This window comes from Melopsittacus undulatus, chromosome 2 (assembly GCF_012275295.1).
Source record: "Melopsittacus undulatus isolate bMelUnd1 chromosome 2, bMelUnd1.mat.Z, whole genome shotgun sequence".
Lineage (NCBI taxonomy): Eukaryota > Metazoa > Chordata > Aves > Psittaciformes > Psittaculidae > Melopsittacus > Melopsittacus undulatus.
In genome coordinates, this window is record NC_047528.1 from 28,789,020 (window position 1) to 28,813,692 (window position 24,673).

General features: G+C 38.2%; 1 protein-coding gene across 4 annotated transcripts in view; it reads left to right on the top strand.

Moving 5' to 3' along the window:
• The window catches only part of ZC3H13 (zinc finger CCCH-type containing 13), a 47,865-nt gene extending 23,417 nt beyond the window's left edge, over nucleotides 1–24,448 (top strand). For 3 of the 4 annotated variants that reach the window (XM_034072371.1, XM_034072378.1, XM_031047682.2), the window contains 12 exons: nucleotides 1,215–1,388; nucleotides 4,125–4,435; nucleotides 6,459–6,923; nucleotides 8,221–8,403; nucleotides 11,345–11,888; nucleotides 12,956–13,059; nucleotides 13,466–14,485; nucleotides 15,323–15,835; nucleotides 18,943–19,098; nucleotides 19,983–20,183; nucleotides 23,195–23,358; nucleotides 23,951–24,448. In XM_034072371.1, the coding sequence (XP_033928262.1) occupies nucleotides 1,215–1,388; nucleotides 4,125–4,435; nucleotides 6,459–6,923; nucleotides 8,221–8,403; nucleotides 11,345–11,888; nucleotides 12,956–13,059; nucleotides 13,466–14,485; nucleotides 15,323–15,835; nucleotides 18,943–19,098; nucleotides 19,983–20,183; nucleotides 23,195–23,358; nucleotides 23,951–24,121 (4,006 nt within the window). In that variant the 3' untranslated portion in view covers nucleotides 24,122–24,448. The remainder of the gene's footprint in view (nucleotides 1–1,214; nucleotides 1,389–4,124; nucleotides 4,436–6,458; nucleotides 6,924–8,220; nucleotides 8,404–11,344; nucleotides 11,889–12,955; nucleotides 13,060–13,465; nucleotides 14,486–15,322; nucleotides 15,836–18,942; nucleotides 19,099–19,982; nucleotides 20,184–23,194; nucleotides 23,359–23,950) is intronic. The other variant, XM_034072386.1, reaches the window with a different exon arrangement.
• Nucleotides 24,449–24,673: the final 225 nt, after the last annotated feature.

The following is a 24,673-nucleotide window of genomic DNA, read 5'->3' on the forward strand; positions in this document are numbered from 1 at the left end:
TGGTTGGTTTTAATTATATAACTTAGTAAATTTGTAAAATACCCTTTTGAAAGATCCATTACTTCTCAGGAATTGGACTTTCACCAGTGGGGCAATTAATTTGCCAAAATCTATCAAAATATTCACTTGTCCTCTTCCCTGCTCCTCTGAAATCTTAAAGGACTATTATCTTTCTAATTTGGCACTGGAAGGTTTAAACTCTGCCTAATATTCAGTAGGTAAAAGTGTTTCTGAAGTAGTCAAAGACTACTGTGATTTTAGAATTACTTTGCTTTTGCACATATGTACGTGTGTGTGTATGTCTATATATATCTATATATCAAATGGTGTACTAATATGACTGTTATTTTCTGAAGCATATGTGTCCATTTAAGTTGAAAAATACAAAATCTGCATTTTTAAGTCCTGTATTCCGTTGATGAAAATAGGGTACACGTTCATGTTTACTTTGTAACTGGCATAACAAAGGCATGGAAGACCAGTAGATGCGTATGTTTGATTGATTAAATGAATTATATCACACTTAGTTTAGACTATATTATTTCCCTCATGCTTGTACACTCCCATTACTGGAAGGAGTTCATAAGCAGTAGAAAAGAACATTCTAGATAGTGCTGGAAAGATCAAGAGAGTACTTGGCTTATTATTGTACTATAATCAGGTATTGCTGTGGTGACTGCAGCTTTTTATTTCAGTGCTGGTTTTTTGTCTTCCTTTTTGTCAAAATAATAAAAATTAGGAAAGATTCATCAAGTCTATATCATGTACAGTAAGTGAAATAGTTGAGGGTTCTGACAGATCCCTTTGATTCATTTGCAACTGTGATTAGTGTTTGAAAATGTCTGTGAGCTTGAGGCTTCCTAAATAAAGTTATGATATTACACAAATTTTTTTAATAGAGTAACAAGATAATTCTACATGATAGGAATTCTGTTTCATGGACACATGAAATACTAGGTATAATTATGAGAATATAATTTTGGATTTACCGTATTCTAGTTCTGTATTTTACAGTTTTAGTAATTGGCAAGAAATTCAGTGCATGTCTTGCATTCTTGAGTTTTGGTAGATTAAGGTAATCTTATATGTAAAATTATGGGTGGAATGTATGTTTCTATAAGATTGTTCTTGGTCTTGTAAGCACGGTTTCTGTCTTGGAGTTGTAGTAGCGTCATATTGTACCTGTTAAACAAGCTGCTGTTTATGTTTCCCAGGGATGCCTCTGAAACCTCCCATAGACAGAAGCGTTCTCCTAGTCCTGCAGATCATTCTGGCAGTAATTCTTCCCCTTCCAGGGAGTATTCACCACCTGCTTCGAGGCGAAGACAAACCTCCCGAGCTCCAGCCAAGTCAACCACTCACAAGCATAACTTCTCACCGTCTCGCAGGTGGGAGGTCAATTGCATGGGTTTTGTTTCCATGAATAGTTGTAGTTTAGAAACTTCCTCTGTTGGTTTGTGTGTCTGTTGGGAATATGTGTGTGCCTCAAACACTCGAACTCTGAAAATTTTGGGTTTGGGATTTTTGTTTGTTTTTTTTTTCTTTTTTTTGCCAAGTTACTACACTGAGAATACCTGCATTATCAAGAATACAAGTCATGGTGTAGGCTTCCGTTTAGTACTCCCTCTCATATGTTTTGCCTTCAGGTGGAACTTCAAAAGTCTGATATGAGACATAGCCTGTGACCTTTTTATTTCTCACCTTCCCCCTTCTTAAAAAGTAGAAAATGTGAGAAGTCTTCCATCTGGGAGATGAGGAAGGAGCAGAGTTTCTCTGCTTTGAAATGGGTACGGTGATACACAGATCCTGGCTCTACACATCTTTCCTGAAAAGCAAACACAGTTGGCTAAAGAGTACAGTACGAGGAGAATTTCAGAGACCCTTCCTGCAGGAAGCTTCAGAGAAATGACCATCCTGCCAGTTCTAGGGACCTTGGAAAAAAAAATCTTTTACCACCCATTAAAAAGGAAGGAGGAGACTTCTTATTTTGGTCTGAAGGAGTCTGTAAGCTCAGGTTTAGAATGGCAGTGCTAAATAATACTGTAGTCCTATGTTTGTATAACGGAGAGGGAAGCGTCCTTATTTTTGGCACTTCTGTTGAAGGGTGGGAGGAAGACACCAGATGTCATATATATCTGCATGCTGATAAAACAAGCAAAATAAACCCATCCATTCAGAAATCCTAAGAGTTGTAAGCAAGCTGTTTTGCTGCTGTGGTGACTCAGTTCAGCTGAACAATGTTGTATTGTTTGAATCTAGATGTCACTGATGGACATTTTCTTTAAATTAGATTGTGTATAGGGAAGGGAGTAAAGCAGCCTGCTCCCCCTGCAGCCAGCAGTAGTAAGGAGACTGAAAAATACCTTTGCAGCACCCTTTTCTCCATGTTTTTAGTTTTGTGTGGTTTTTTTTTATCTACTCTGTATTTTGCTCACTAGCACCTGCTTAGGGGGTTCTGTGCAGATGTATCAAGTGTTTGGAAAGGAACATTAAGCAGTGAACATAAATGGGTCTTCTTCTAGAAGCATGGAAGGTTATTTTAAATGTTTTATTTGTCTCCAAACCATTGAAAACTTCCCATGCAAGCCAATTTCGGTAACCCCATGTTTCATGATAATGGTTTCATGGGAAAAAGTAAATGTGGTCTTAGTTTAAAGATTTGAAGTCATGGAATTATATTGTATTCTGCCAGCCATTTCTGACCTTGGCAGAATTTTACTTTGAGTGCTTTGGAAATTTTGCTACAAATTCCAGGCTCTCTGTTTCATCTCTATGTGACAGTGTCACATACAAATTGTCATTTTAAAGGCTGGGATATTGCAGAAGATTGCAGAGGTACTACTGCCTTTGATAAAGCAGTCCCTCATTTGTGAATCACCCAAAACTGAGTGCTTCATCTGTATGACCTGGATGTTTACTTGAAGTCACCGACACTATATATGGAAATTCAAAAGTGGGAACTAAACCACTTAAGAAGGATTTTTGAGTATGGATTGTCCATGTGTGTTTTTTCTGTCTCCTGCTTTTCTCATTGGAATCTCTGGAATTTTGTGAAGCAGAAGGGAGTTGTGAGTTAAGGGTAATGCGTATTTCATGTAAAAATATTCTTGCAGATCACTTTGATGCTGATAAGGGAAGAATACCCTTACTACTGAGCTCAAGGGTTTGAAATGTGTGTCCACATTAGACTCTATATGGTATAATGTATTACGAGGAAATTTGTTTACTGTTGTCTGAATGATTTTTAGTTGAGTGATGGGATTTTGAAGGTGACAGACACTTTATCTATATTTTCTATATAATATCTATATAGATATTTTCTATTTTCTATATTTCTATATTTCTGTTTTCTATATTTCTATTTTCTATTTTCTATATAATATCTATATAGATATTTTCTATATAATATCTATATAGATGTTATAGAATATATATATTAAAAATATATATAGATATATATATCTATATATAGAATTTCTATATAATATCTATATTTTCTATCTCTATCCTATTAGCTATGAGTTTTCCTTGTTTGTGTAAATATTCATGTTGCTAAAACCTTTAAGTAGATATGCGTATGGGTTTTCTGGATCAAGGCCTAAATTGTTTAAAGATCAATGCTTATAAGAAAAGAAAGAAGTTAAAAATGCACAAGAAGGTGACACTGTTTCTTTTATAAAGAATTGAATGCTGTTGGAAACAAATGAAAAAAAAAATCCCCTTAGGTAACACTGTGTAAAACGTTAACTGCCTAATTTTACCATGAATTTCAGAAAGCATTTTATATTGAAGAAAACAATTGTTCTTGGTTTGGGGGTGGGGGAGAAAATAACTCTTTTCTGATTCCTCTCTCCCTTCCCCCAGGAGGTAGTTGTGTACTGTAATTTTGATTGAACAGCTTGTTCTTGGATAAATAAACTATTGCCATTTAAAGAAAGTATACTTTAAAAGGATATTTGGTACCCTTGAGGGAAAACTAGTTGGTGTTTTGTAGAAACAGTACTTTCAGCAGACAAAGAGTAGACAATGCACAAATTGTTTTAATCACTTTTTTTTGTAGGCATAGTAAGAACCTTTCAAATCAGGTTATTACATGTGTGCCTATTCTAACTCTTTATTTGCAGATCTGCTTCCCCATCAGGTCAGCATCATTCTCCCATATCCTCCAGACATCACTCGTCTTCATCGCAATCAGGCTCCTCTATTCAAAGACATTCTCCTTCCCCACACCGCAAAAGAACTCCGTCTCCATCCTATCAAAGGACAGCTTCCCCACCTGCTAGGCGATCATCTTCTCCGTATCCCCCACACTCTTCCTCTTCTCCTCAGAGGAAGCGAAGTCCTTCGAGACACCGATCTCCTGGAAGAGAAAAGGGAAGACATGATCGTGATCGGACTTCACAGTCTCATGACAGGCGTCACGAAAGACGGGAGGGTATGAATAAAAAATAACACTTCAGAATAATTTTTATTTCTTTGAAAACTGCATTTTGAAACTTGATTTTCAAGCTGTGGTATCTGTCCCAGTGGCTAGGGGGTGAGGAAGATATGATCTGTATTATAGTTCCTGTGCTGGTGGTGCTGTCTTCAGGGACTGTGTTCCTCAAAGGACTGCTTATATAGGCTGAGCTGATTGTAAAGATCCTGTAGACATTTGTTGAGGTGTTTCTTGTGTAATGACATGATGGTGTCAGTAGGTAAGTGAGCTTCTCTTGCTATTGGACATGTACTAGTGGATCAACTGAATGACAGCAGGATACTTGTGAGTGAATACTACTCTTTTCTGTGAGGTTCCGGAATGCTAATCCAATTCTCACTGATTGCTCTTTTGTCCCTTTAATTGACATTAAGTGAGGTCTGTGCAAAGAAACGATGTCTGGCTGGAGACCAGTAACGAATGGTGTCCCTCAGGGATGGGTGCTGGGACTGGTCTTCTTCAACATCTTTGTCAGTGACATGGACAGTGGAATTGAGTGTGCCCTCAGCAAGTTTGCTGATGACACCAAGCTGTGTGGTTCTGTTGATACGCTGGAGGGAAGGAATTCCATCCAGAGGGACCTTGACACACTTGTGAGGTGGGCTGATGCCAATCTCATGAAGTTTAACCATGCCAAGTGCAAGGTCCTACACCTGGGTTGGAGCAATCCCAGGCACAGCTACAGGTTGGGCATAAGGAAATTCAGTGCAGCCCTGTGGAGAAGGACCTGGGAGCATTGGTTGATGAGAAAATGAACATGAGCTGGCAGTGCGAGCTCACAGTCCAGAAAGCCAACTGTATCCTGGGCTGCGTCAAAAGGAGCATGACCAGCAGGTCAAAGCAGGTGATCCTGCCCCTCTACTCTGCTCTTGTGAGACCTCACCTGGAGTATTGTGTGCAGTTCTGGTGTCCTCAACATAAAAAGGACATGGAACTGTTGGAACAAGTCCAGAGGAGGGCCACGAGGATGATCAGGGGACTGGAGCACCTCCTGTATGAAGATAGGCTGAGAAAGTTGGGGCTGTTCAGCCTGGAGAAGAGAAGGCTGCGTGGAGACCTCATAGCAGCCTTCCAGTATTTGAAGGGGGCCTACAGGGATGCTGGTGAGGGACTCTTCTTCGGGACTGTAGTGACAGGACAAGGGGTAACTAGTTAAAACTTAAGCAGGGGAAGTTTAGATTGGATATAAGGAAGAAATTCTTTACTGTGAGGGTGGTGAGGTACTGGAATGGATTGCCCAGGGAGGTTGTGAATGCTCCATCCCTGGCAGTATTCAAGGCCAGGTTGGACGAAGCCTTGGGTGATATGGTTTATTGTGAGGTGTTCCTGCCCATGGCAGGGGGGTTGGAACTAGATGATCTTAAGGTCCTTTCCAACCCTAACTATTCTGTGATTCCCTCTGTAAATCAGTAAAGCTGGTTGAGTAATTTGTGATGAGCAAACATACTGTTTAATTCAAGAGACAGCTTTCAAAGAATACATATGTCAGCTTTTTGTTGGACTGGTTGTAATCTTACCTTCCTGTAGCTGTAATATTATAAATACATAATTAAAAAAGAAAAAGGCTTTGGCAGGGCACTGAGGTCTTAAAAGCAAGTGGTCTAAATATAGCTTAAGTTTCCTGGAAATATATGTGTATGGGTTAAAAATGAATCTGTGATTGGAGGAAAAAAATTATCCTACCTTAAAAGTATTGAAGTGTGTTTGCTCTAAGACGTTTGAAATTTATTTTTATTATACTTCCTGTCTTTTTGAATAGGTAAATATTTGTAAAGTACAGATTCAAATTCAAAAAAAGATCTGTAGAGCTTACTGAATGTATAGGTAAATACCCAACATGATCTTCTCCTACTTACATATTAATTTTGAGTTGCTGTGTGTCAGTAGCATATTTTGACAGTATTACTTTAGTGATTTTTGTGTCCTAAACTTTTGCTTGCTTTGATTAGGTGTATAACCTTTTTTTTTTAACATTTTACAGAAACTAGAGGAAAAAGGGAAAAAGAAAGAGAATCAAGAGATGATCGTGATTATGACCAGGAGCAGAGTAGCTCCAGGGATCACCGAGATGACAGAGAGTCCCGTGATGGAAGAGATCGGAGGGAGACAAGAGACAACAGAGATCGGAGGGAGACAAGGGAATCCAGAGATACTCGAGACTCCAGAGACACAAGGGATTATAGCAGAGATACTAAAGATAGTCGTGATCAGAGAGACTCGCGATCCACACGGGATTCCCATGACTATAGAGACAGAGAGAGTCGTGATGCCCATAAAAAGGATGACCAGTATCAGGAGGACTTGCGCAGCTATGGAAGATCGCATGGCAGAGAGGAGAGCTCTCGGGCCGAAACAAGGAATGACTCCAGAAGTGACTCCAGAAATGACAGCAGAAGTGATAGAACTGGCAGAAGTCGAGGCAGAGTTCCAGAATTATCTGACAAGGGTATTGCATTATTAAAAAAACTAATAAGTATTCCTATAGTTGGAGATTGAATATTGACATTCATACTACCTTGTTTGATATTTGATAAGGAGGTGCTGCCAAATAGCTCATGCTTTTAAAGCTATATTCAATTCTATTGTCATTAAATTACAACAGTTGCTTAAATTTATAGGGCTTACGTGTTCTCCATTCTTTAAAGTAGCATAACATATTGATATTCTGCCATCCAACTTTAAAACAAACCCTAACCCTTACATCACTCTAATGTTTCTGCAGCTCTAGGTTTTTCCATTGGCTACAAATACAAGTAAGGGGCAGCTACAAGAAAGCTGGAGGGAGACTTTTTACAAGGACATGTAGGGATATGACAAGGGGGAATGGCTTTAAACTGAAAGAGGGTGGATTTAGATTAGCTATAAGCAAGAAATTCTTCATTGCAAGGGTGGTGAGGCACTGGAACAGGCTGCCCAGAAAAGCTGTGGCTGCCCCATCCTTGGCAGTGTTCAAGGCCAGGTTGGATGGAGTTTTGAGCAACCTGGTCAAGTGGAAAGTGGGCCTTCCAATGGCAGGGGGTTGGAACTAGATGATCTGTAAGATCACCTCCAACCCAAACGATTCTATGATTCTGTGTGTAGTTGAAGATTCATATGGGGCAGTATGTTTCAGGGTACTGGGCAGCAGGTTTTTGGGGTTGTCTCAAAATCAACTGCATATCATAGGTACTTGAAAACCACCTTTCACAGCTTTCCTTGCCCTGCCATCCTGTCCCTTCTTGATTCACCAAAATAAAAAAAAAAAGGGGGGGTGGGATGATTTTAAGCTGTGGCAGTATTTTTGAAAGTCTGATGCACTTTGTGGAACAGCTTCACTTTTAACCATCTATAGAAAATATATTTTGGCTTTCTCAGGCTTATTGTGGCAGGGAAATGCCATATAATTTTTACAAGAGAAATTACCTCTACTTTCTCTGCTTATTCCTTCTGCACAGTGTATAAGCTTATATGCTACTCAGAACAAATGTGACCTGCCTTTTGGACTGTTCTGTTTATAGCCAGGAGATCTATGTTATGACCAGGGCATGGTGATTTAAAAAATCTTGATTTTTACAGTTTGAAAATACTAACTTTTCAATTAAAACATGTAAAATTGGAGTTGTTGGTTAGAGTTTGGCACTACAATTTCTATTTTCATGAACAATTAATTCAAGTTTATTAGAAGTTACTACTTTAATTGGTGTAAATATCAGTGGTTTTCCTTACATGTAGAAACTGATCTTTTGTGTTGCTGTATCTATTAGGAAGTCGTGGAACTAGAGGATCCCAGGCTGATGGTCACAGCAGTAGTGGAACCTACCATGACAGCTGGGACTCAAGGAGTAGCTACCCTGACCGGGATCGCTATGACAGTCGAGAACAAGCAAGGGATTCCTCTTTTGAAAGAAGACATGGTGAACGGGACAGGCGTGACAATAGAGAAAGAGGTATTTCCATGTGTATTTCTACACTTACATATGTAATCAAATGTTTATGTATGAATGTGTGTGTTTCTGGCTCCCTCCTTGTTCTTCCTTGTTCTGCCCCACACCATTAATTCATAAATAACTCATTTGACACCACACACTGACACTGGTCTTGTCCTTGACATAAGTTAACTTATGTAGTAAGATCACTCATTGGCAGTGTGTGTATGTATGTATGTATGTATGTATGCATGGCCTTTCTCCCTCCCTGTAGCTGGATGTTGGCACCTTCTGTTTTTATTCATCCAGATAGTCTTTAAACAAACTAAACTTCTTCAAGAGATTTCATTGTGTGAAACATCTTTTCCTCTTCTTTGCTTCCACCTCCACTTCGCATGCATACACTTACAAGCTGAGAGTCATAATTGCATTTAATTACTTCTGCACCTGAAAGAATACTGTGTCTTTAAGGAACTTAGTACCAGTTTTTACTCACCAATTAAGAGAACAGGAGGAGTTAGGGAAATGAAGGTAGCATGGAACTGAAAAGAGGAGCTGTGAAGAATAAGTGTAAAATTACAGTGTTTTTTTCTATCTTGAGTTTTGATTTGGAAGTGATAGATATGTTCTAGCTGTCGCTTAATTTTTACGAACGGGTGTTTTGTAACATCAAGGGGTGCTTTTTGGCCCATTGAAATGTATCTGTTGTTGCTTGTTCTTGTGGAAGGTTCTGTTTTAGATTCTCTCTCTTCTTCAAGGCAGGATTTCCACAGACCTAATCTCCAGGCTTCCTTTTTCTTATTAGCTGAAAAATCCTTCAGTCTGAATGTGTCCTGGGGGGTTGGCTTTTGCAGAGTAGCTTTCATCTCTTCCACCTTCCCACCCCAGAAAATCCTAGATATATTATAATGTAATTTATGCTCCTCATATCATTATGAGCTCATAAATTATTCAGAATTAAAAGAAAATCCCAGTCAACAGAAAAAAAACATCTTCAAAGAAAACACATTTATAAAATAAATTTATAGAAGGGAAGTTGCTTTGAATGGGTTCTATTTCCCTTTTAGGAGAAAAATGTAAAGAGTTGAATGGAGATAAAATTTGTTGTTTCCTTACTTGAAAAATTAGATCATTTTTTGTGGTAGTAAATCCTCCTCAGAGTTATAATTCAAGACAGTTTCCATAATTAGACCACAATCTTAATGTTTGTCATTCAGAGAAGAATTGAGATAAATCTTGGTTGCTATTTGATTCTGTAATATGTAAGGAATAATTTTAGAAAGATTTTAAAATGCAGACTTGCGCATTTGAGTTGCAGCTAAGGCAAGTAAGTTGGATGTTCCAAACAACCACTGAAGCAGCACTTCAGAAAAAGAAGTCATGTAAGAAGTGCTCAGTATCCGCACTTAATTGTCTAATACACTTCAGTATCTTGATACATGTAAGACTTTCATGTGGATGTTTTGTCACCAAAACTGACATAATAGGTAGGAGTTACAGAACTTCTGGATAAAATCTAACACTTAGTATGCACAGGAAATCATAATATTACAGGCACCATTGAAAAAATATGAAACCCATTCACGGAACCAATTGCATGGATTAATGATTTACCTTTTACAAAAATAAGTGTTACATCCATGGCAGAAATGTCACTCAAGTTTGCTTTTCATTTTGTCTAGTAACAGGAGAGCAGTAAGTCATTGTTAATTTGCTCAGAAATTAAAATTGATTAAACCGATGAAAATGAACATATTATTGATTTGGTCCTGTTCAAATTCTGCCTGCTTGCCCCTCGTGGATGTTGTCTCAATTTATAGCAAAGTGCACTCCTGGCCTCAGCGTAATGGACCGAAAAATACCAGCTTCTATTCATGCCATTTTTTGTTCTTTTTTGTAGTGCTTTTAGTATATGTTGTGGAAAAATAGTTTTATTGATACGTTGTAGTTCAAATATTATTTACAGCAGAATAGGAATTTTTATGAAGTGATCATAATATATAGAAATATATCTAAAAAATCTGAAATATAATTAACAAAATGCAGTGAAGTCTGTGGAAAGTGAATAAATCAGGTTTCTCTCCTTCTCGATCAGTTATTTTCTATGTAAGTTTAGTTTTCTCCCTGACTCTAATCTACTGATCAAGCTTCTAAAACTTTAAGACTCTGTAGTGAATACATATGAAAATTTCTAGCAGTTCTGCTTCCCCTATCTCATCCTCACCACTCCCTTTCCTTTGGGCTTGGCTGTGTATTTCTGGGGAGAGATCTTTTCTGTGATGAGACAGGCCAGAATTTCTTAGTTTGCAGTATGTATGTATGTATGTATGGCCTTTCTCCCTTCCTATAGCTGGATGTTGGCACCTACTGTTTTTATTCATCCAGATAGTCTTTAAACAACCTAAACTTCTTAATGAGATTTCATTGTGTGAAACATCTTTTCCTCTTCTTTGTCTCCACCTCCAGTATAAGTATAAACAGTGTGAATTCTTATAAAGCCTGTGACTCTTAACAGGCTTAGGAAGTAAAATTTTCATATAGAAGTCTTAGTATTGCATATCTATGTCATTAAGAGCTTTTTAAGATCTTATACCAGATTTTGAATCATTGAGCAATGTAATAATAATAGGTAGGCTGTGAGGTGTATACTTACCTTTTGAAGCCATTCAGAAAAATCTAGTAGGAAAAAAAAAATCGTAGTAGTTTTTGGCTAAAATAAGGAATGCTTATTAAATATTGAAAAGCCTTTTAAATACTGAAAAAAGCCTTTCAAAATTAGTACTGCTTTTTGTCATCTTCCCTCCCCAAGGGGAATTTTCATGTTTCTGCAGGGAGTTACTTTTCATTTAAGGCAAACCAGTATCTAAATTGTCAAAACAAAAGCTGCTGGGATTTTATTAGTGTAGTGGAAACAGTTTATGTCCCTTTAGCACCTGGTAATCAAACCTGCTTCTCTTCACAGATCAGAGAGCAAGCTCACCAGTACGGCATCAAGGACGAAGTGATGACCTTGAGCGGGATGATAGAAGAGAAGAGCGAAGGGGAGATCGGTCTGATGACAGGAGAGAGGAAAGGGCCCGGGAGAGGGAGCGAGAAAGGGAGCGGGACCGAGAGAGGGAAAGGGAAAGAGATCGGGAAAGAGAAAGGGAGAAGGAAAGAGAGTTGGAGCGAGATCGTGCTCGGGAGCGGGAGAGGGAAAGAGAGCGGGACAAAGACAGGGATCGGGAGCGGGACCGAGACAGGGACCATGACAGGGAAAGGGAACGAGAGCGGGAGAGGGAGAAGGAACGAGAACGAGAGCGGGAGGAACGAGAAAGGGAGCGGGAGCGAGAAAGAGATCGTGAGCGGGAACGAGAAAGGGACAGAGGTCGAGACAGGGATAAAGAAAGAGACCGCCAGAGAGACTGGGATGACAAAGAAAAAGGAAGGGAAGACCGCAGGGATAAGAGAGAAGATATCCGAGAAGAAAGAAGCTCAAGAGATGTCCACGAGGAGAGAAAATCCAAGTGAGTAGATCTGAATGTTGCTTCAGTCTTGGGAAAAAAAAAGGCAGTCTTTTACTGCTGATTTCAGTATGTTAGTAAGCAAGAGAGTATCATAAGGGAGAAGATAGCCTGCTTATGCAGAGGCCTACTCTGGCACCATTTCTACCCTGCATCTGTGTGGCACACACTGGTGACCCTGAAGTCAGTACTGTGGTGACGAAATTAATCCAATACTTTGTTAGTGCAGAGCTGTGGAACTACTCAGGAGCTAGCAATTGAGTCAGACAATGTCATTTTCCTTTCTAAGTATGCCTGCATGGCCTTGCCTTTAATAAATGCAGGCATTCTTGGAAACATAATAGCAGTCTGTGGTACCTTTTGAAGCCTGGAAAGTCAGATAGCAGCTAACAAGGTCAGGGTTCATGACTTCATTTGTTAAATTTTTGTGGGACATGCATTACCCTTTGCACTACTAAATTTTCAATCCCAGAAGGCTACCAGTGAAGGCGTGGACAATATCCTGAGTGAATGTGTGGGGCCTCTTTTAAGTGCATAGCACTGATGCACTTTTTTCCTTTTTTTTTTTTTTTTTTTCATTTAATACGGTAATATTCTCACTGCTTTGTCAATACTGGTCAAAGCAGTGTTGCCCTGAATGGTTGCTTTGCTTGGAAGTTATGAATAGCTTTTTCATGAGAGAATTGTGGATTCCTATAAATCAGCATGGGCTCCCGCAATCCCCAGCAAGAATCTAGGTGGGGGTTTAGCTACCAGCTGGGGGCAATGCATTGCAAGGGTCATTGCCACAAGGAAAAGATTATCTTAATAATCTTTGATAACTTTTTGCTAAAAAGGTACTTGTCTGAAGTGTTTGTATTTTAGTTTAAGGTATCTTACAGTATGGTCAGAAAACTGATCATGCTTGCAGTTTTGGAATAACAACTTAAAAAAATACAGAACTCCTGGCATCCTTAGCTGTGTTGTCTTCTGAGTTGCTTAGATGTCAGGGATTGTATTGATTACTCAGTGAATGACTGTTTTGTTTAAGGAATCCTGAAGTATTTTGACTGTACATGTTTCTTCTGCAGGAAGCGTCACAGAAATGAAAGCAGTCCAAGTCCTCGTCAGTCACCCAAACGTCGTCGTGAGCACTCTCCTGATAGTGATAATTACAACAGTGGAGATGATAAAAGTAAGTAGGAGCGGCCTGCCTCTGCAGCTGGATCCAGCTTACTCTCTGCTTATGGAAAATAACTTGCAATCTTAAATAGACAAAACATGGGGAAAGCTTTTGTAAGTGTCCTCCTTCCCATATTTTTATGACTGTTTTTCTTAATCTGTATATTTGTCTCATCTTAATTTTGTCACTATGTGTTATGTCTGCCAGGTGGTAGTGACTTCCACATCATTTGTTTAAGATGCATGTTTACCAAAATGGAAAGAAGTCTGTTGCTACTGCAGCAGTTGAAAAACTTTATAAATGTATCTGAAATAATGGATTGTATGTTTTAATTTACACGTTTTCATGTACAAGATACCAAATGTTCACGTGTTCTCCTTCCTAAAAAATACAGTGCATCCTTTTTCCCATTTTGTAGATGAAAAGCACAGACTTCTGAGCCAGGTTGTTCGGCCCCAGGATTCCCGGTCACTGAGCCCCTCTCATATTTCAGAAGAGCGTCAGAGTCGGTGGAAAGAAGAAGAGCGAAAATCAGACAGAAAGGAAAGTTCCCGGCGTTATGAAGAACCAGAGTTTAAAGAGAGGGTTTCTTCAACAGATAAGCAAAGAGAGCAGCCAGATGTTTCAGAAGGCTCCCGGTCCAGGGTTCAGGAAAATCTTGGACACCGTCCCTCTGAAGAAAGAGATGCTTCTGACAGAATACATGATGACAGTAAGAAGAAGTCTAAGGTACAGAAAAAGGCCACAAAGAAGAAGAAGGATGATGACAGTGGGGTGGAGCGGTACACTAATGAGTCAACGACTGAGGAAAGCCAGGTCTTTTCACCCAAGAAAGGTCAAAAAAAGAAAAATGTAGAGAAAAAGCGGAAGAGATCAAAGGGTGATTCTGAAGTTTCTGATGAAGAGATTGTTCCACATCATAAAAAGAAGAAAGGCCCAAGAACCCCCCCTGTAACAAAAGAAGAATTGGTTGAAGCACCACCTGAGAAAGCTGTGACAGAAGTCCCCCAGAAAAGAGAAGATACAACATTCAGTGACTGGTCAGATGAAGATGTTCCTGAACGTGGTGACATTGTTGTTCCAGAAAGAAACACTGAGGATTCCCACAGAAAAAGTCACAGGACGAGAGGAGAAAAGGTGGAAGGCCCTCATGTTACTATAGAGGATGGACCACACCGTAAACCTGTGGATCAGAAGCGTAGCAGCAGCCTTGGTAGCAATCGGAGCCATGCTTCAAGCAGACTCAGATCTCCTTCCAATGAGTCAGCTCATCGCAGTGGAGATGACCAGACTGGACGGAAGAGGATCCTGCACAGTAGCTCTAGAGACAGGGATAGGGACAGGGACAGAGAAAAGAAAAGCTTAGAAATCACTGGGGAACGGAAATCAAGAATTGATCAGTTGAAACGAGGGGAACCCAGTCGCAGCACATCTTCAGGTAACAGCATACATTTCAGTGAGACTGACCTCCTGCTTTGTACAGAAGTCCAAAGGCAAAAATCCCAATTCATTCTTGGCTGTATGCTCTTTTCATTTCTAATTAGTGTGAAGGGAGAGGGGGGGATGCTCTCTGCAATTAATTGTGAAGCTAGAGTAAATTAAGATTCCTGCAAGTGTTATCATATTTGAAAAGCTGATCCTCAGTGGGCAGGATTATCACTTTGTTTACACAAGAACAGTCAGATTCAGTTCATGCTGTCTGGGGAGTAAAGTAATTTATAGGACAAAAAAACCCCAACCTTGTAGAAGGAGAAAATGCTTGTGCTAACAGAACATTGATATAGTTCTATCATCTAAATAATGTTCTTAAACTCATCATTAACATTTTGATACGTAAATCTGAAATCTATGCAAAATGAGGTAGATACCTTCCTCCTAAAGCACTTTGTCTCACTGTTCTCATGGTTACATGCCTGAAATTATTTTTCTGAATTTATCATTTGCTAGCCAAATTATTTCTATCTTTTAGAAGATACATTTTGAAAAATTAGCATTTTTCCTTGCGTATATTTCTGAGTTAAAATGATGTACCTTTGGTTTGGCTTCTGTTATAGTGGAAAGTAGCCACTAAGAATCTTTTGCATGTCTGGGATAAATTTCTTATATTTCTAAGTAAGGTTAAAGCTATAGGCAACCTGAAAACATTGTTTATTTTAAGATGATACTTTTGAGAAGTACATTTTCATACCCGAATCTTTAAAATTCTTTGGTCTAGTAAAATAGTATTACTTTTATGTGCTGCAGTCACCATCTGTATTTAAAATATTTTATTCAGATCGTCAAGATTCAAGAAGCCACAGTTCAAGAAGAAGTTCTCCTGAATCAGATCGTCAAGTCCATTCCAGATCTGGGTCCTTTGATAGCAGGGAAAGGCTTCAGGACCGAGATCGACATGAACATGATCGAGAACGAGAGAGAGAGAGGAGAGAGGGAAGACAGAGAGACTGGGACCGAGATGTTGACAAAGACTGGCCGAGGAGCAGGGAACGAGAGAGGCTCCGAGAACGGGAGAGGGAAAGGGAGAGAGAGAAGCGACGTGAGCTGGACAGAGAGAGAGACAGACAGTTGCCTGATGCTGCTGAAAGAGAGAGAGACAGAACTCTTGACATCTCTCAAAAAGAATCAACAAAACACAGTGAAATTAAAATGGACAGAGATCATGAAAAGGAATTTGATGGTGTTTGTCGGGATTCAGCAGCTTCGGAGAAGGAAAGAACAGACAAAGACTTAGGACCTTTACCAGGTTTTGAAGATGGAAATGAGGCTGAAAAGGTAGAGAGTTTAGAAGGTGAGATATTCTGTGAAATTGCCTGGAATGACAATTATTTTATTCTTGCCTTCTTAACAGAGTGCTGAATTGACCTATAATAGATTAAGGTTTGTTGAAAGGTTTGTTGACTCTCGCTTCTTTGCTGTGGAAGCAGACAGAATAAGAAAGAAACCTGATGAGCATCTTCTTTAGTGTTAGTTGTGTATATTTGTTAATTTCTAAAGTCTTGAGGCAAAGGAACATAAATGATCTGAGGTTTAATTTCACCAAGGTGTAATGTTTCTGAATAGTCAGTTTTTGAAGGGTAAGACCAATGCTTGATTGCCTTGTTGTATCATTATAAGATATATTTCTTAGTGTGAAAGTGATAGGTAATGAGTGAAAAATAATTAGTGTTGACTTAGAACTGTTCTTTAGTTTTCTTTTCCGTAGAGTCCAATTATCATAGAAATGACTGTCTGATTAGTAGGTGAAACATGTGTATGGCTTCATACAGCAGTCCAAAAATGGCTTTCCTGAGGTAATGGTGTTAAATGCAGCTTCAGTTTGCTGGCCCTAATGATAATGGGGGAAGCATACTTGGAATTAATAATTAAGGGGCAAACAGTGACAAACTCTTAAGAGTTTTCTATGTGGATTAGACAGCTTACATCTACATCTGTATTAACAACATAAATGAAAAAAGAGTCTAAATCCAGCGTTAAGTGGTGTCCCTTAACTGTTATGTTCAGTAAGTTGAGGGTTTTTGGTGATGGCAGGAGTTTTCTTCTCCAAAGTCTGTTGAGAGGAAAAAAGGCATTGTGAAATTTGGAATTTTTGGATGGTAAGACGTGAAGTCTTAGAAAGAGAAACAAATTAATTAAGCCTTTGTAATTTGACACAAGATAACAGGACATTGTCTCATCATATTTTCATTCATAATAAGAATTATCTGTAGTGTTCATTGTTAATTTGGGCAGCTAAATCAAATGTTGTCCAGAGAGAATGATGAGGAATATTTTTACTTACTGTATCTCCTACCTGATTACTTGCAAAGTGATCATTAGGAGTGACTGGTACAGTTGAGAAGATCCTGTTTAAGGAGACTGCCTGTGGAGTGGAAGCACTTATCAAAGATAATATTTGAGCATGAGAAAGTCTGCTTTATCTTACTGCAATGGAGAGATTTCAGTGGTTTTTAAGCTAGAGGAAGGAATGATACAATAAATCTGACAGTATAGTGTGGTAGCTTCAGAAGAGTTGGTGAAAGGTATATCAACTAACAGGCCATGGGAATTGTGTTCTTAGGTCCAGCCTTTCAGCAGACTTCTTGTGTTTTAATGTATATCCTTTGGTGTATTTTTCAGAGGTTGTCCTGTAAATTCTCTGAAAATTATCATGTGTAGAAAGTTATGGCATATTTAGGATATATTTTTTTAGAAAAATGTCTATAAAATACTAGATGGCATTCCGCTTAATCAAGGCATAGTATATAGCATGCTTATAACTTTATACCATTTAGTGTACTTTATTGTCTTTCATTACTTTATTACACCTGCTTATATTGCTTCTTTTAGCTGACCAGTATGTCATGGTTTTAATGCAGAATTAATATTGAAGTATATTTCTGGAAAAGAGCAATAAAGATATAGTAGTAGAATTATGATCTGGGATTTATCAAACTTTGATTTGAAATTCAAAACTGAGAAAAGTAATCTTTTTTTTTTTTAATCATGTATTAAGAGCTATGGATTACTGCTTTTAATTGCTTCATAGGGTAATTCTTTAATGGCTCATCTGTGCTGTCCAAACACGTGTTTATGGTGAGCTAGTATATCTGGTAGATCAGTGTGGAGACAGAAGATGGATCATAGACAGTGAATATTTAAGATCATAAGACACAAAATGAAATCCAGTACAGATCACCTTAATTTCCTTTTAAAGTGGAAAAACCTTTTAGAAAATGAAACGTAATTTACAAAGCTGATGATGTTAAGGAGGTGTCTGGCATTTACTTGAACAAATTACTGTGGTTTATTGTCTGACAAAATGTGTGAGAATATAATTACTAAATTATTTTAATGTCTTAAACTTAATGTGTTTGCTGTAGCAGTGGGCTTAAATAATGCCCAAGATGCTCTGTGCTTCCTCCAAAGTGCTGCCAGGTGGTCTGAGTAGTTAATTTATGCTCTGCTAGCATGTCTTTTACTTGCTTTTTTCATGCTGATTTTTAGGTGAGTTGAGGTGATTTTCTTTAATTCTTCTTTTGTAGCTTTTACAAAAGCAAGCAACAACAGAAAAAAAATAAGGGGCAAGTTAAAGCAGAGGCAGTTTCCCTTCTGGGTAAGGGAGCTGTAAGATGCTAGAATAGTCATCCACAGGGGAGGAACCCTGTAAAGTCTGTCTAGCTCATATAGCCAAGTCATAGCAAGTACTGTGGTGGAGAACCCTAAGAAAGCCTGAGTTTAGGGCAGTAGGGTTTCTGAATGCTTGAATCAGTCTTTTCTGTCTTGGAGATCAGAGAATAGCTTCAGGTGTTCCTTTCATAAGCTGCATAACTTTGAGTGTCTTGTGTTTACAGGCTTTAAGGAATGTTTTTACATGTACAGAACAGGTACTTGTATATGTTTATAGTATGTGAATGGCAGGAGTGCGACAACAATGAAGAAGTTTGACATGGCTTTCTAAAAACTCTTCTTATGACTTCCACAAAGAATCTAAAACTGTAAATAATTGCTTCATTCAGGATATCTTGCACCTTCTTATTTTGGGGGTTTATTACTTTGTTTTGTAGAGCCTTTGGAGTGAATCCTGAGTTTGGATTCATGTGCAAAGGTATCTGAAAGACTTTGTGGTGCCAACTTAGATGTGTATTATTAACTGCAGGTTATCAACATATGCTTCTTCTGAATGTCCTCCTCTGTGCAGTTTGACTAATATTGCACACAAAAAAAAATAAATTACTGTGATATATAAAATGCAAGTCGCCGTGTTGTGTATGGAATAAATAACTTGTTTCCGTAAGTTAATACCTTTTTCTATGTTGAATATACTTGTTCCCAAAAGCTGATAGTTTAGTTTGCTGAACCTCTTTGTTTAGAAAACAAGAATGATTGCTTTAAAGCAACAGTATTATCTGTCTGCAGGAGGAGAAGATGAAGCAAAGATTGATGATGTACAGTCACTGGGGTCTGGTGCTGGAGAATATGAGCCCATCAGTGATGATGAGCTGGATGAAATTCTGGCAGGTGATGCTGAAAAGCGGGAAGATCAACAGGAAGATGAGAAGATGCCTGGTAAAAGTATAGCAAACCCCCTTTGTATTATTTAAATATAAATATTAGATACATTTGCATATAATGCAGTTGTGATATTGACAGTATTTCTAAAGTAGGAACGCAGTTTGTATGCTCTTCAGCATTTCTTTGTTCTGTAATAGACAGGTAAGCCTGCAAAGCAGAGAGGTTAAGTACTGGAGCTGTATCGTGAAGTAATATTTAGCTTGTTTTATACAGTTAGAAGGGTAAGCTTTTTGGTTTTATAAAGATGTTTTCTTTAATCCCATTTGTTTTGCCTGTTATTAGGAACTGATATTTTTATGAACAGATTTTATCCGTGCTTGAATGCTTCCCAAATGCACTGGGAGGCACATAGTTTTATACTTGTCTTGAGTTCAGTTGGGTCATCGGGGCTGTATCATTGGTGTTTGTATTCTTGTGATAAACATACTAGAAAAGCAGTCATATGGCTATTAAATAAATAGTATAACTTTCCTTTGGAAAAAAATATTCATCATGTAGAGTTGAAATATTAGCTTTTGAAGCATTTAGTTTGGATCTGTCATAACATGTTTAGTTTTACTGTGACTTCTGTGAACGAGTAAGTAATGTGTCCAGATTGGCTGGCAAAGCAGGGTCTGAGCAGCCTTCCGCAAAGGATTTGCAATAAAAATAAAGCAGAATATTAGGGGTGGGATTTTTTTTTAATCCAAGAAGCTTTATATTTGTATGCTTCTTTTTTTACCTACACTTGTACCTAAAGTGTCCAAGGATCTGGCTTTGAGAACTGCAGAACAGTGCTTATCTGATATGCATTGCTTTTAGGAGAGGGGGCTGTGCAACGCATGTGAAATTAATCAGCTTTGGTAAGGGATGATGATGTGATAACTCTGTCAATGTTTTTGCAGATCCTGTGGATGTTATAGATGTAGATTGGTCCAGCCTTATGCCAAAGCAGCCAAAAGAACCACGTGAGCCTGGAGCTGCACTCTTGAAATTCACACCAGCTGCTGTTATGTTGAGAGTTGGCATTTCCAAACGTCTGGCAGGACCAGAACTCTTCACCAAAATTAAAGAAACTTGCCAGAGAGCATTAGAAAAGCCTAAAGGTAATTGTTTCTGTAGGGATTAAACTGCCTTTTGTACTTAGTGAAAATCTGTCTGAAGTGTGCATTAATTCATTATTTTAGGTTTCAAGACTGTAGAAAGCATATAATGAGTATTGTGTGAAAATTACAGGAACATAACTGCATATAACTGCATATCCATCAAACTGGTGTTTTAATTCCAGCAATGGTGACGAGATCTTGAATAACAGCCTGAACAATTTTTCGTCTTAGTGGAGTGTTATTTTTGTGAGACAATTCATGCTTTCCAAGCACTAAGTGTCAGCAGTTTTTTTGAGAGCTAAATACAGTGAATTACCAGTTATCTTGGAAGAAAGAGCAAGAATTCCTATTTTCTCTGAAGGTCCTCTGCATGTCCTCTAACTTTCCTTCTGCAGATCCTCTCCAGAATACACAGATAGGAGTTTTTGGGTCAGAATTAGGTAGCTAAGTGAAATTTGCATATTATATTTCTTCTAGAAGCGGGAAATTCAGTAATGCACAGGTCTGGCATGTGGGCAAAGTGTACAGTGCAAGACATGCATTATAGATGGGATGGGCATCAATTTCCCAGTGCTGTTTACTGCAATTCTGTAGTGTAAGCAGGAAAGAGAATACTGAGTTTTCTCCTTTGCCATCCCAGGAACCAGCTAGGCTTTTTGCAACAACTTGCATGGTAGAATTGTTTCTATAAGATTGTAAAAACTTTGCTTTCTGTAAGATCTCTGCAAATTATTCCAGGATCTAAAATATGATGAAATTATGACTTGGTAAATGATTTGTAGAGCTCCTGTTCTTAGGGAATAGCACATATTTCTAATTACTTTTTTTTTCTAATTGTATAAGTTCTAGTTCTTAATTTGGAACAATACTTTTTAATTCTTTGACACATTATTCTTTATGCAGTTGTCTCATTTACCTCACAGTCTCAGATAAGTAGAGAGTAAAAAAAAAACCAAACCCAACCCTGGCTTCTCCCAGCCCTGTTAATCTCCATGAATGTCACTGCTTGCTTGAGCCATTTAAATTGTGTAACTAGTAGTCCTGGGCGGTTGCCAGAAACATTTTTAATGCATCATAGGTAACATAATTTGAGGTGCATACTTGGTATTAGTAAGCACTGTAAAATGTCCCACTGAAATATTTGCAGTTCTTTTTAATGCAGTATTAGTTTTTTTCTAGTTTAAAAAAAAAAATTAAAATCTCCGCTATTATGCCTAAGAATAGTGATAATAGAAGGCTCTCCAGTACTGCCTCTGAGCTGTCTTAAATGTACTCATATTCAGCTGGAGCTTGCTTTGGAGAGGAAGGGAGATTGAAGTGCCTCTGATGGTTTCCCTTTGGTGTGTGCAGTCTCTCACACATCAAAGTTGCTACGTGTGGAACTGCCAGTAGGCTTTCAAGTGCAGGCATTTCCTGTGAAATCTGCTGGTTCAAGGTTCCCTTTTATAGTGATTACACAGCCACAGCATGTATATTCTAAACAAAGGCACAAATATGGTGCCCTGAAGAGTGAATGAATTTAGTGTGCATTACAGTGGAAATACAGTGTTTTCACTTTGGATTAGTGGTATGATTTGTTTCCCTGTTTTATTCTTGAGTTTGGTGGTCCCTTCCTTGTTCTTATCGTGGGTACAAAGTTTCTGGTAATAGACTGAAATGAAGAAAAAAGGGAAATGATAGCTTTTTAATTATTATCCTTTTTCTCTGGAAACAAAAATCTGTAGTATGTGATAGAATTGAGATTTGTAGCTGACATCCTCTATTATATGCAGTTGTTTCCTCTAAGGGTATGGACATGCTTACTTTCCAGATATGCTCAGCATCTGGCACTATGCACTCTGCAAGCTGTCAGTGTTACCTCTGAAGTGGCCTTTTTGTTTCTTGTCACTTATTTGTGATGTTGATTGTCCGTAGAGGTTGTCTGGATGACTTCAGAGCAATTTTCTTTAACCTGCCCTTGATTTCCTGTAACTTTCTTCTTTCTTTTCACCTTGTCTAAAAACTAGTCTTACTCAGCTTCATCCAAATTCTCCAGGTGGTTTAAAAATGCATATTTGTTCTATTCTGTGTGCATACTGCCAAACAATTTTTGCTGTTAACTGCTTTATCTTGCCCAGTTTTGATGCTGACTCTAGTAAGGTATTAGATTCTCTGATAAACACCCAATGTTTTACTATATAGTGGTGGCTGCGTTGGACTCAGCTGCATACCCTGCCTTTTTTAATTTTTTTTCATTTATATTATAATCTTCCTATTTATAGTAAAAGGGTTATAAATGAGTAAGCTGCAGCCCAGCCATGTGCACCCTTTTTTGTCTTTGTCTGCATTTCATAGAAACAGACCAGTTGCAGACCAAGACTCACCTCGGGATCCATCTTTCGTTAAAGTGATTAAAGTCTTCTAGCTGCACGCTGCTTCTTCTGATAAATGTATTGAAAGACCAGTCCTGCCACTTTGAGTATTGTTAACAAATGCTTTAGATGAGCCAGTAGGAGGGGGTAGCTCATTGGCATCTCTTGACTTGTTCTCCAGGTTTATGCAGCATCTATAAAAGAACTGTTCTACATAGGAGAATTTTACTTCTGCATAGCCATACAAAAGGCCTGCATGGACACTAGTATGATTATCTGATATCTTGCAGAGAACAGAAACTTAGACTGCTTTCTGATTAATGCTAGCAGTAAACTCCTTTTGTCACACATATCTGACCATAAACGGTATCCCCTCTTCTGTCCCAGAATTGTCACTAGATTTTTAGGCCTCTCAGTAATTGCTGTCTCAGCATTTATTTACAGTGCTCAATGCCACATACAAACCTGTCCTTCCCTTTAAATGGTTGAGGATTTACTCAGGTTTTATGTAAACTTCAATATCCTTTTTTCCCGAACCTTGATACTGTTTAGAAGGTAGAAATACAAATAGTAAAACTTTAAGAAGCTTCATATTACTGGATATTGGTATTCAGAGATACTGTGTATATGTTGATCTCTGCAAATATCAATTCTTTCTAGATGCAGAAAACCTTTTTGAACATGAACTGGGGGCTTTGAACATGGCTGCACTTCTACGGAAAGAAGAAAGAGCTGGTCTTCTCAGTAATCTGGGCCCGTGCTGTAAGGCACTGTGCTTCCGAAGGGATTCTGCAATTCGTAAGCAGCTAATGAAGAATGAAAAGGCAAGTTCTTCATTTCCAGTGCTTGATCAGAACATGAGAACACAGATTCTATTATGCAAAGCATTTCTTGAGGGAGATAATTTTTGTATTTGTTGTTCTGAAGTAAGCCTGGTCCTTTAAATAACAGAGAACAGACTTTAATTATTTAAAGAGGTTGTAGGGTGTTTATTTTTTACTTAAGATGAGAATTTAAGATTGGCACTAGATGTGGATGCTGTTTCTTATTTGCGGGTTTCAATTCTAAAGATACGTTTTCTATATTTAGAGAATACATTCTAAAAATAATTTACTAAAATACAATTTCAGAGACAATTGTTGAGTAATTCTGCTTGAGATTCCATGTATTTTTATAAGAATTATAGAATTCTGCTCTTCCAAGTCAAAAAATACTTTAGCCATTTTTGCACCACAGTAGATTTTATGATCTTGCATGCTAAATAGAAAAAACATTAATTCTCAGTCTTTTCTAGTGAATATGCATGATTAAACCTCTAATTATTGAGAGTACTTGAGATTAATATCTCAGCTTGCATGTTAAAAGCCACTGTTTTCAGTTCTTTCCTTTTTTATTTTTCATTTTTAATTTCAACAGGGAGCAACAAAACAAACTTACACAAATTCTGCAGCAATGGACAGTGACTTGTTACGGTTGAGTCTGCGGTTGTTCAAACGGAAGACTGTGTGCCAAGTTCCTGGGCAGGAAAAGACAGAAGATAGTAAAATTCCACAACCAGCTATCCAGCAGGAAGTGTGCGTGTCTTGAGCAAATGACCATGGTGGCACTTTCTAGTTGATTTCCCACTACCAGTGTTGATACTGATGTTTAAAACCAGTTGGTTGGAAAGCAGCTGTAGAAGATGGAAGAAAATACTCTGTATGTACACAGATAAGAATCATTGGGTTTGGATGTGAATAAAAGGGGTAAAGAATAAACAACTTCTGTGTGAAGTTCTCTGCAAGTTTTATATTATTGAATCTTAGGCTGTAACATAAATCTGTTTTATGGTGCATGAAGTGTAATAATGTGAAGATGTCTGGTTTTAGCAGTTTATAACACCACCTAATATTAAACAGAAGAAAACTGTTTGCATATCTCTTTCTTCATTATGACTGGGTTTTTCTTCCACCACCACCCTGGTTCCTCAATGCACATATGAAATTTCTTAAATAGCTTGCTTCCTCAGAGTCTACTTCCACTTTCCAAATCCCTTTCATATCACAGCAGCCTGTGGTGTGGATCTGAACCTTGATAAAACTCTAGCTCTTTTCCATCTTTAGTTTAATTTCTGCTAATTTCTGGACACAGAAGTCTTGT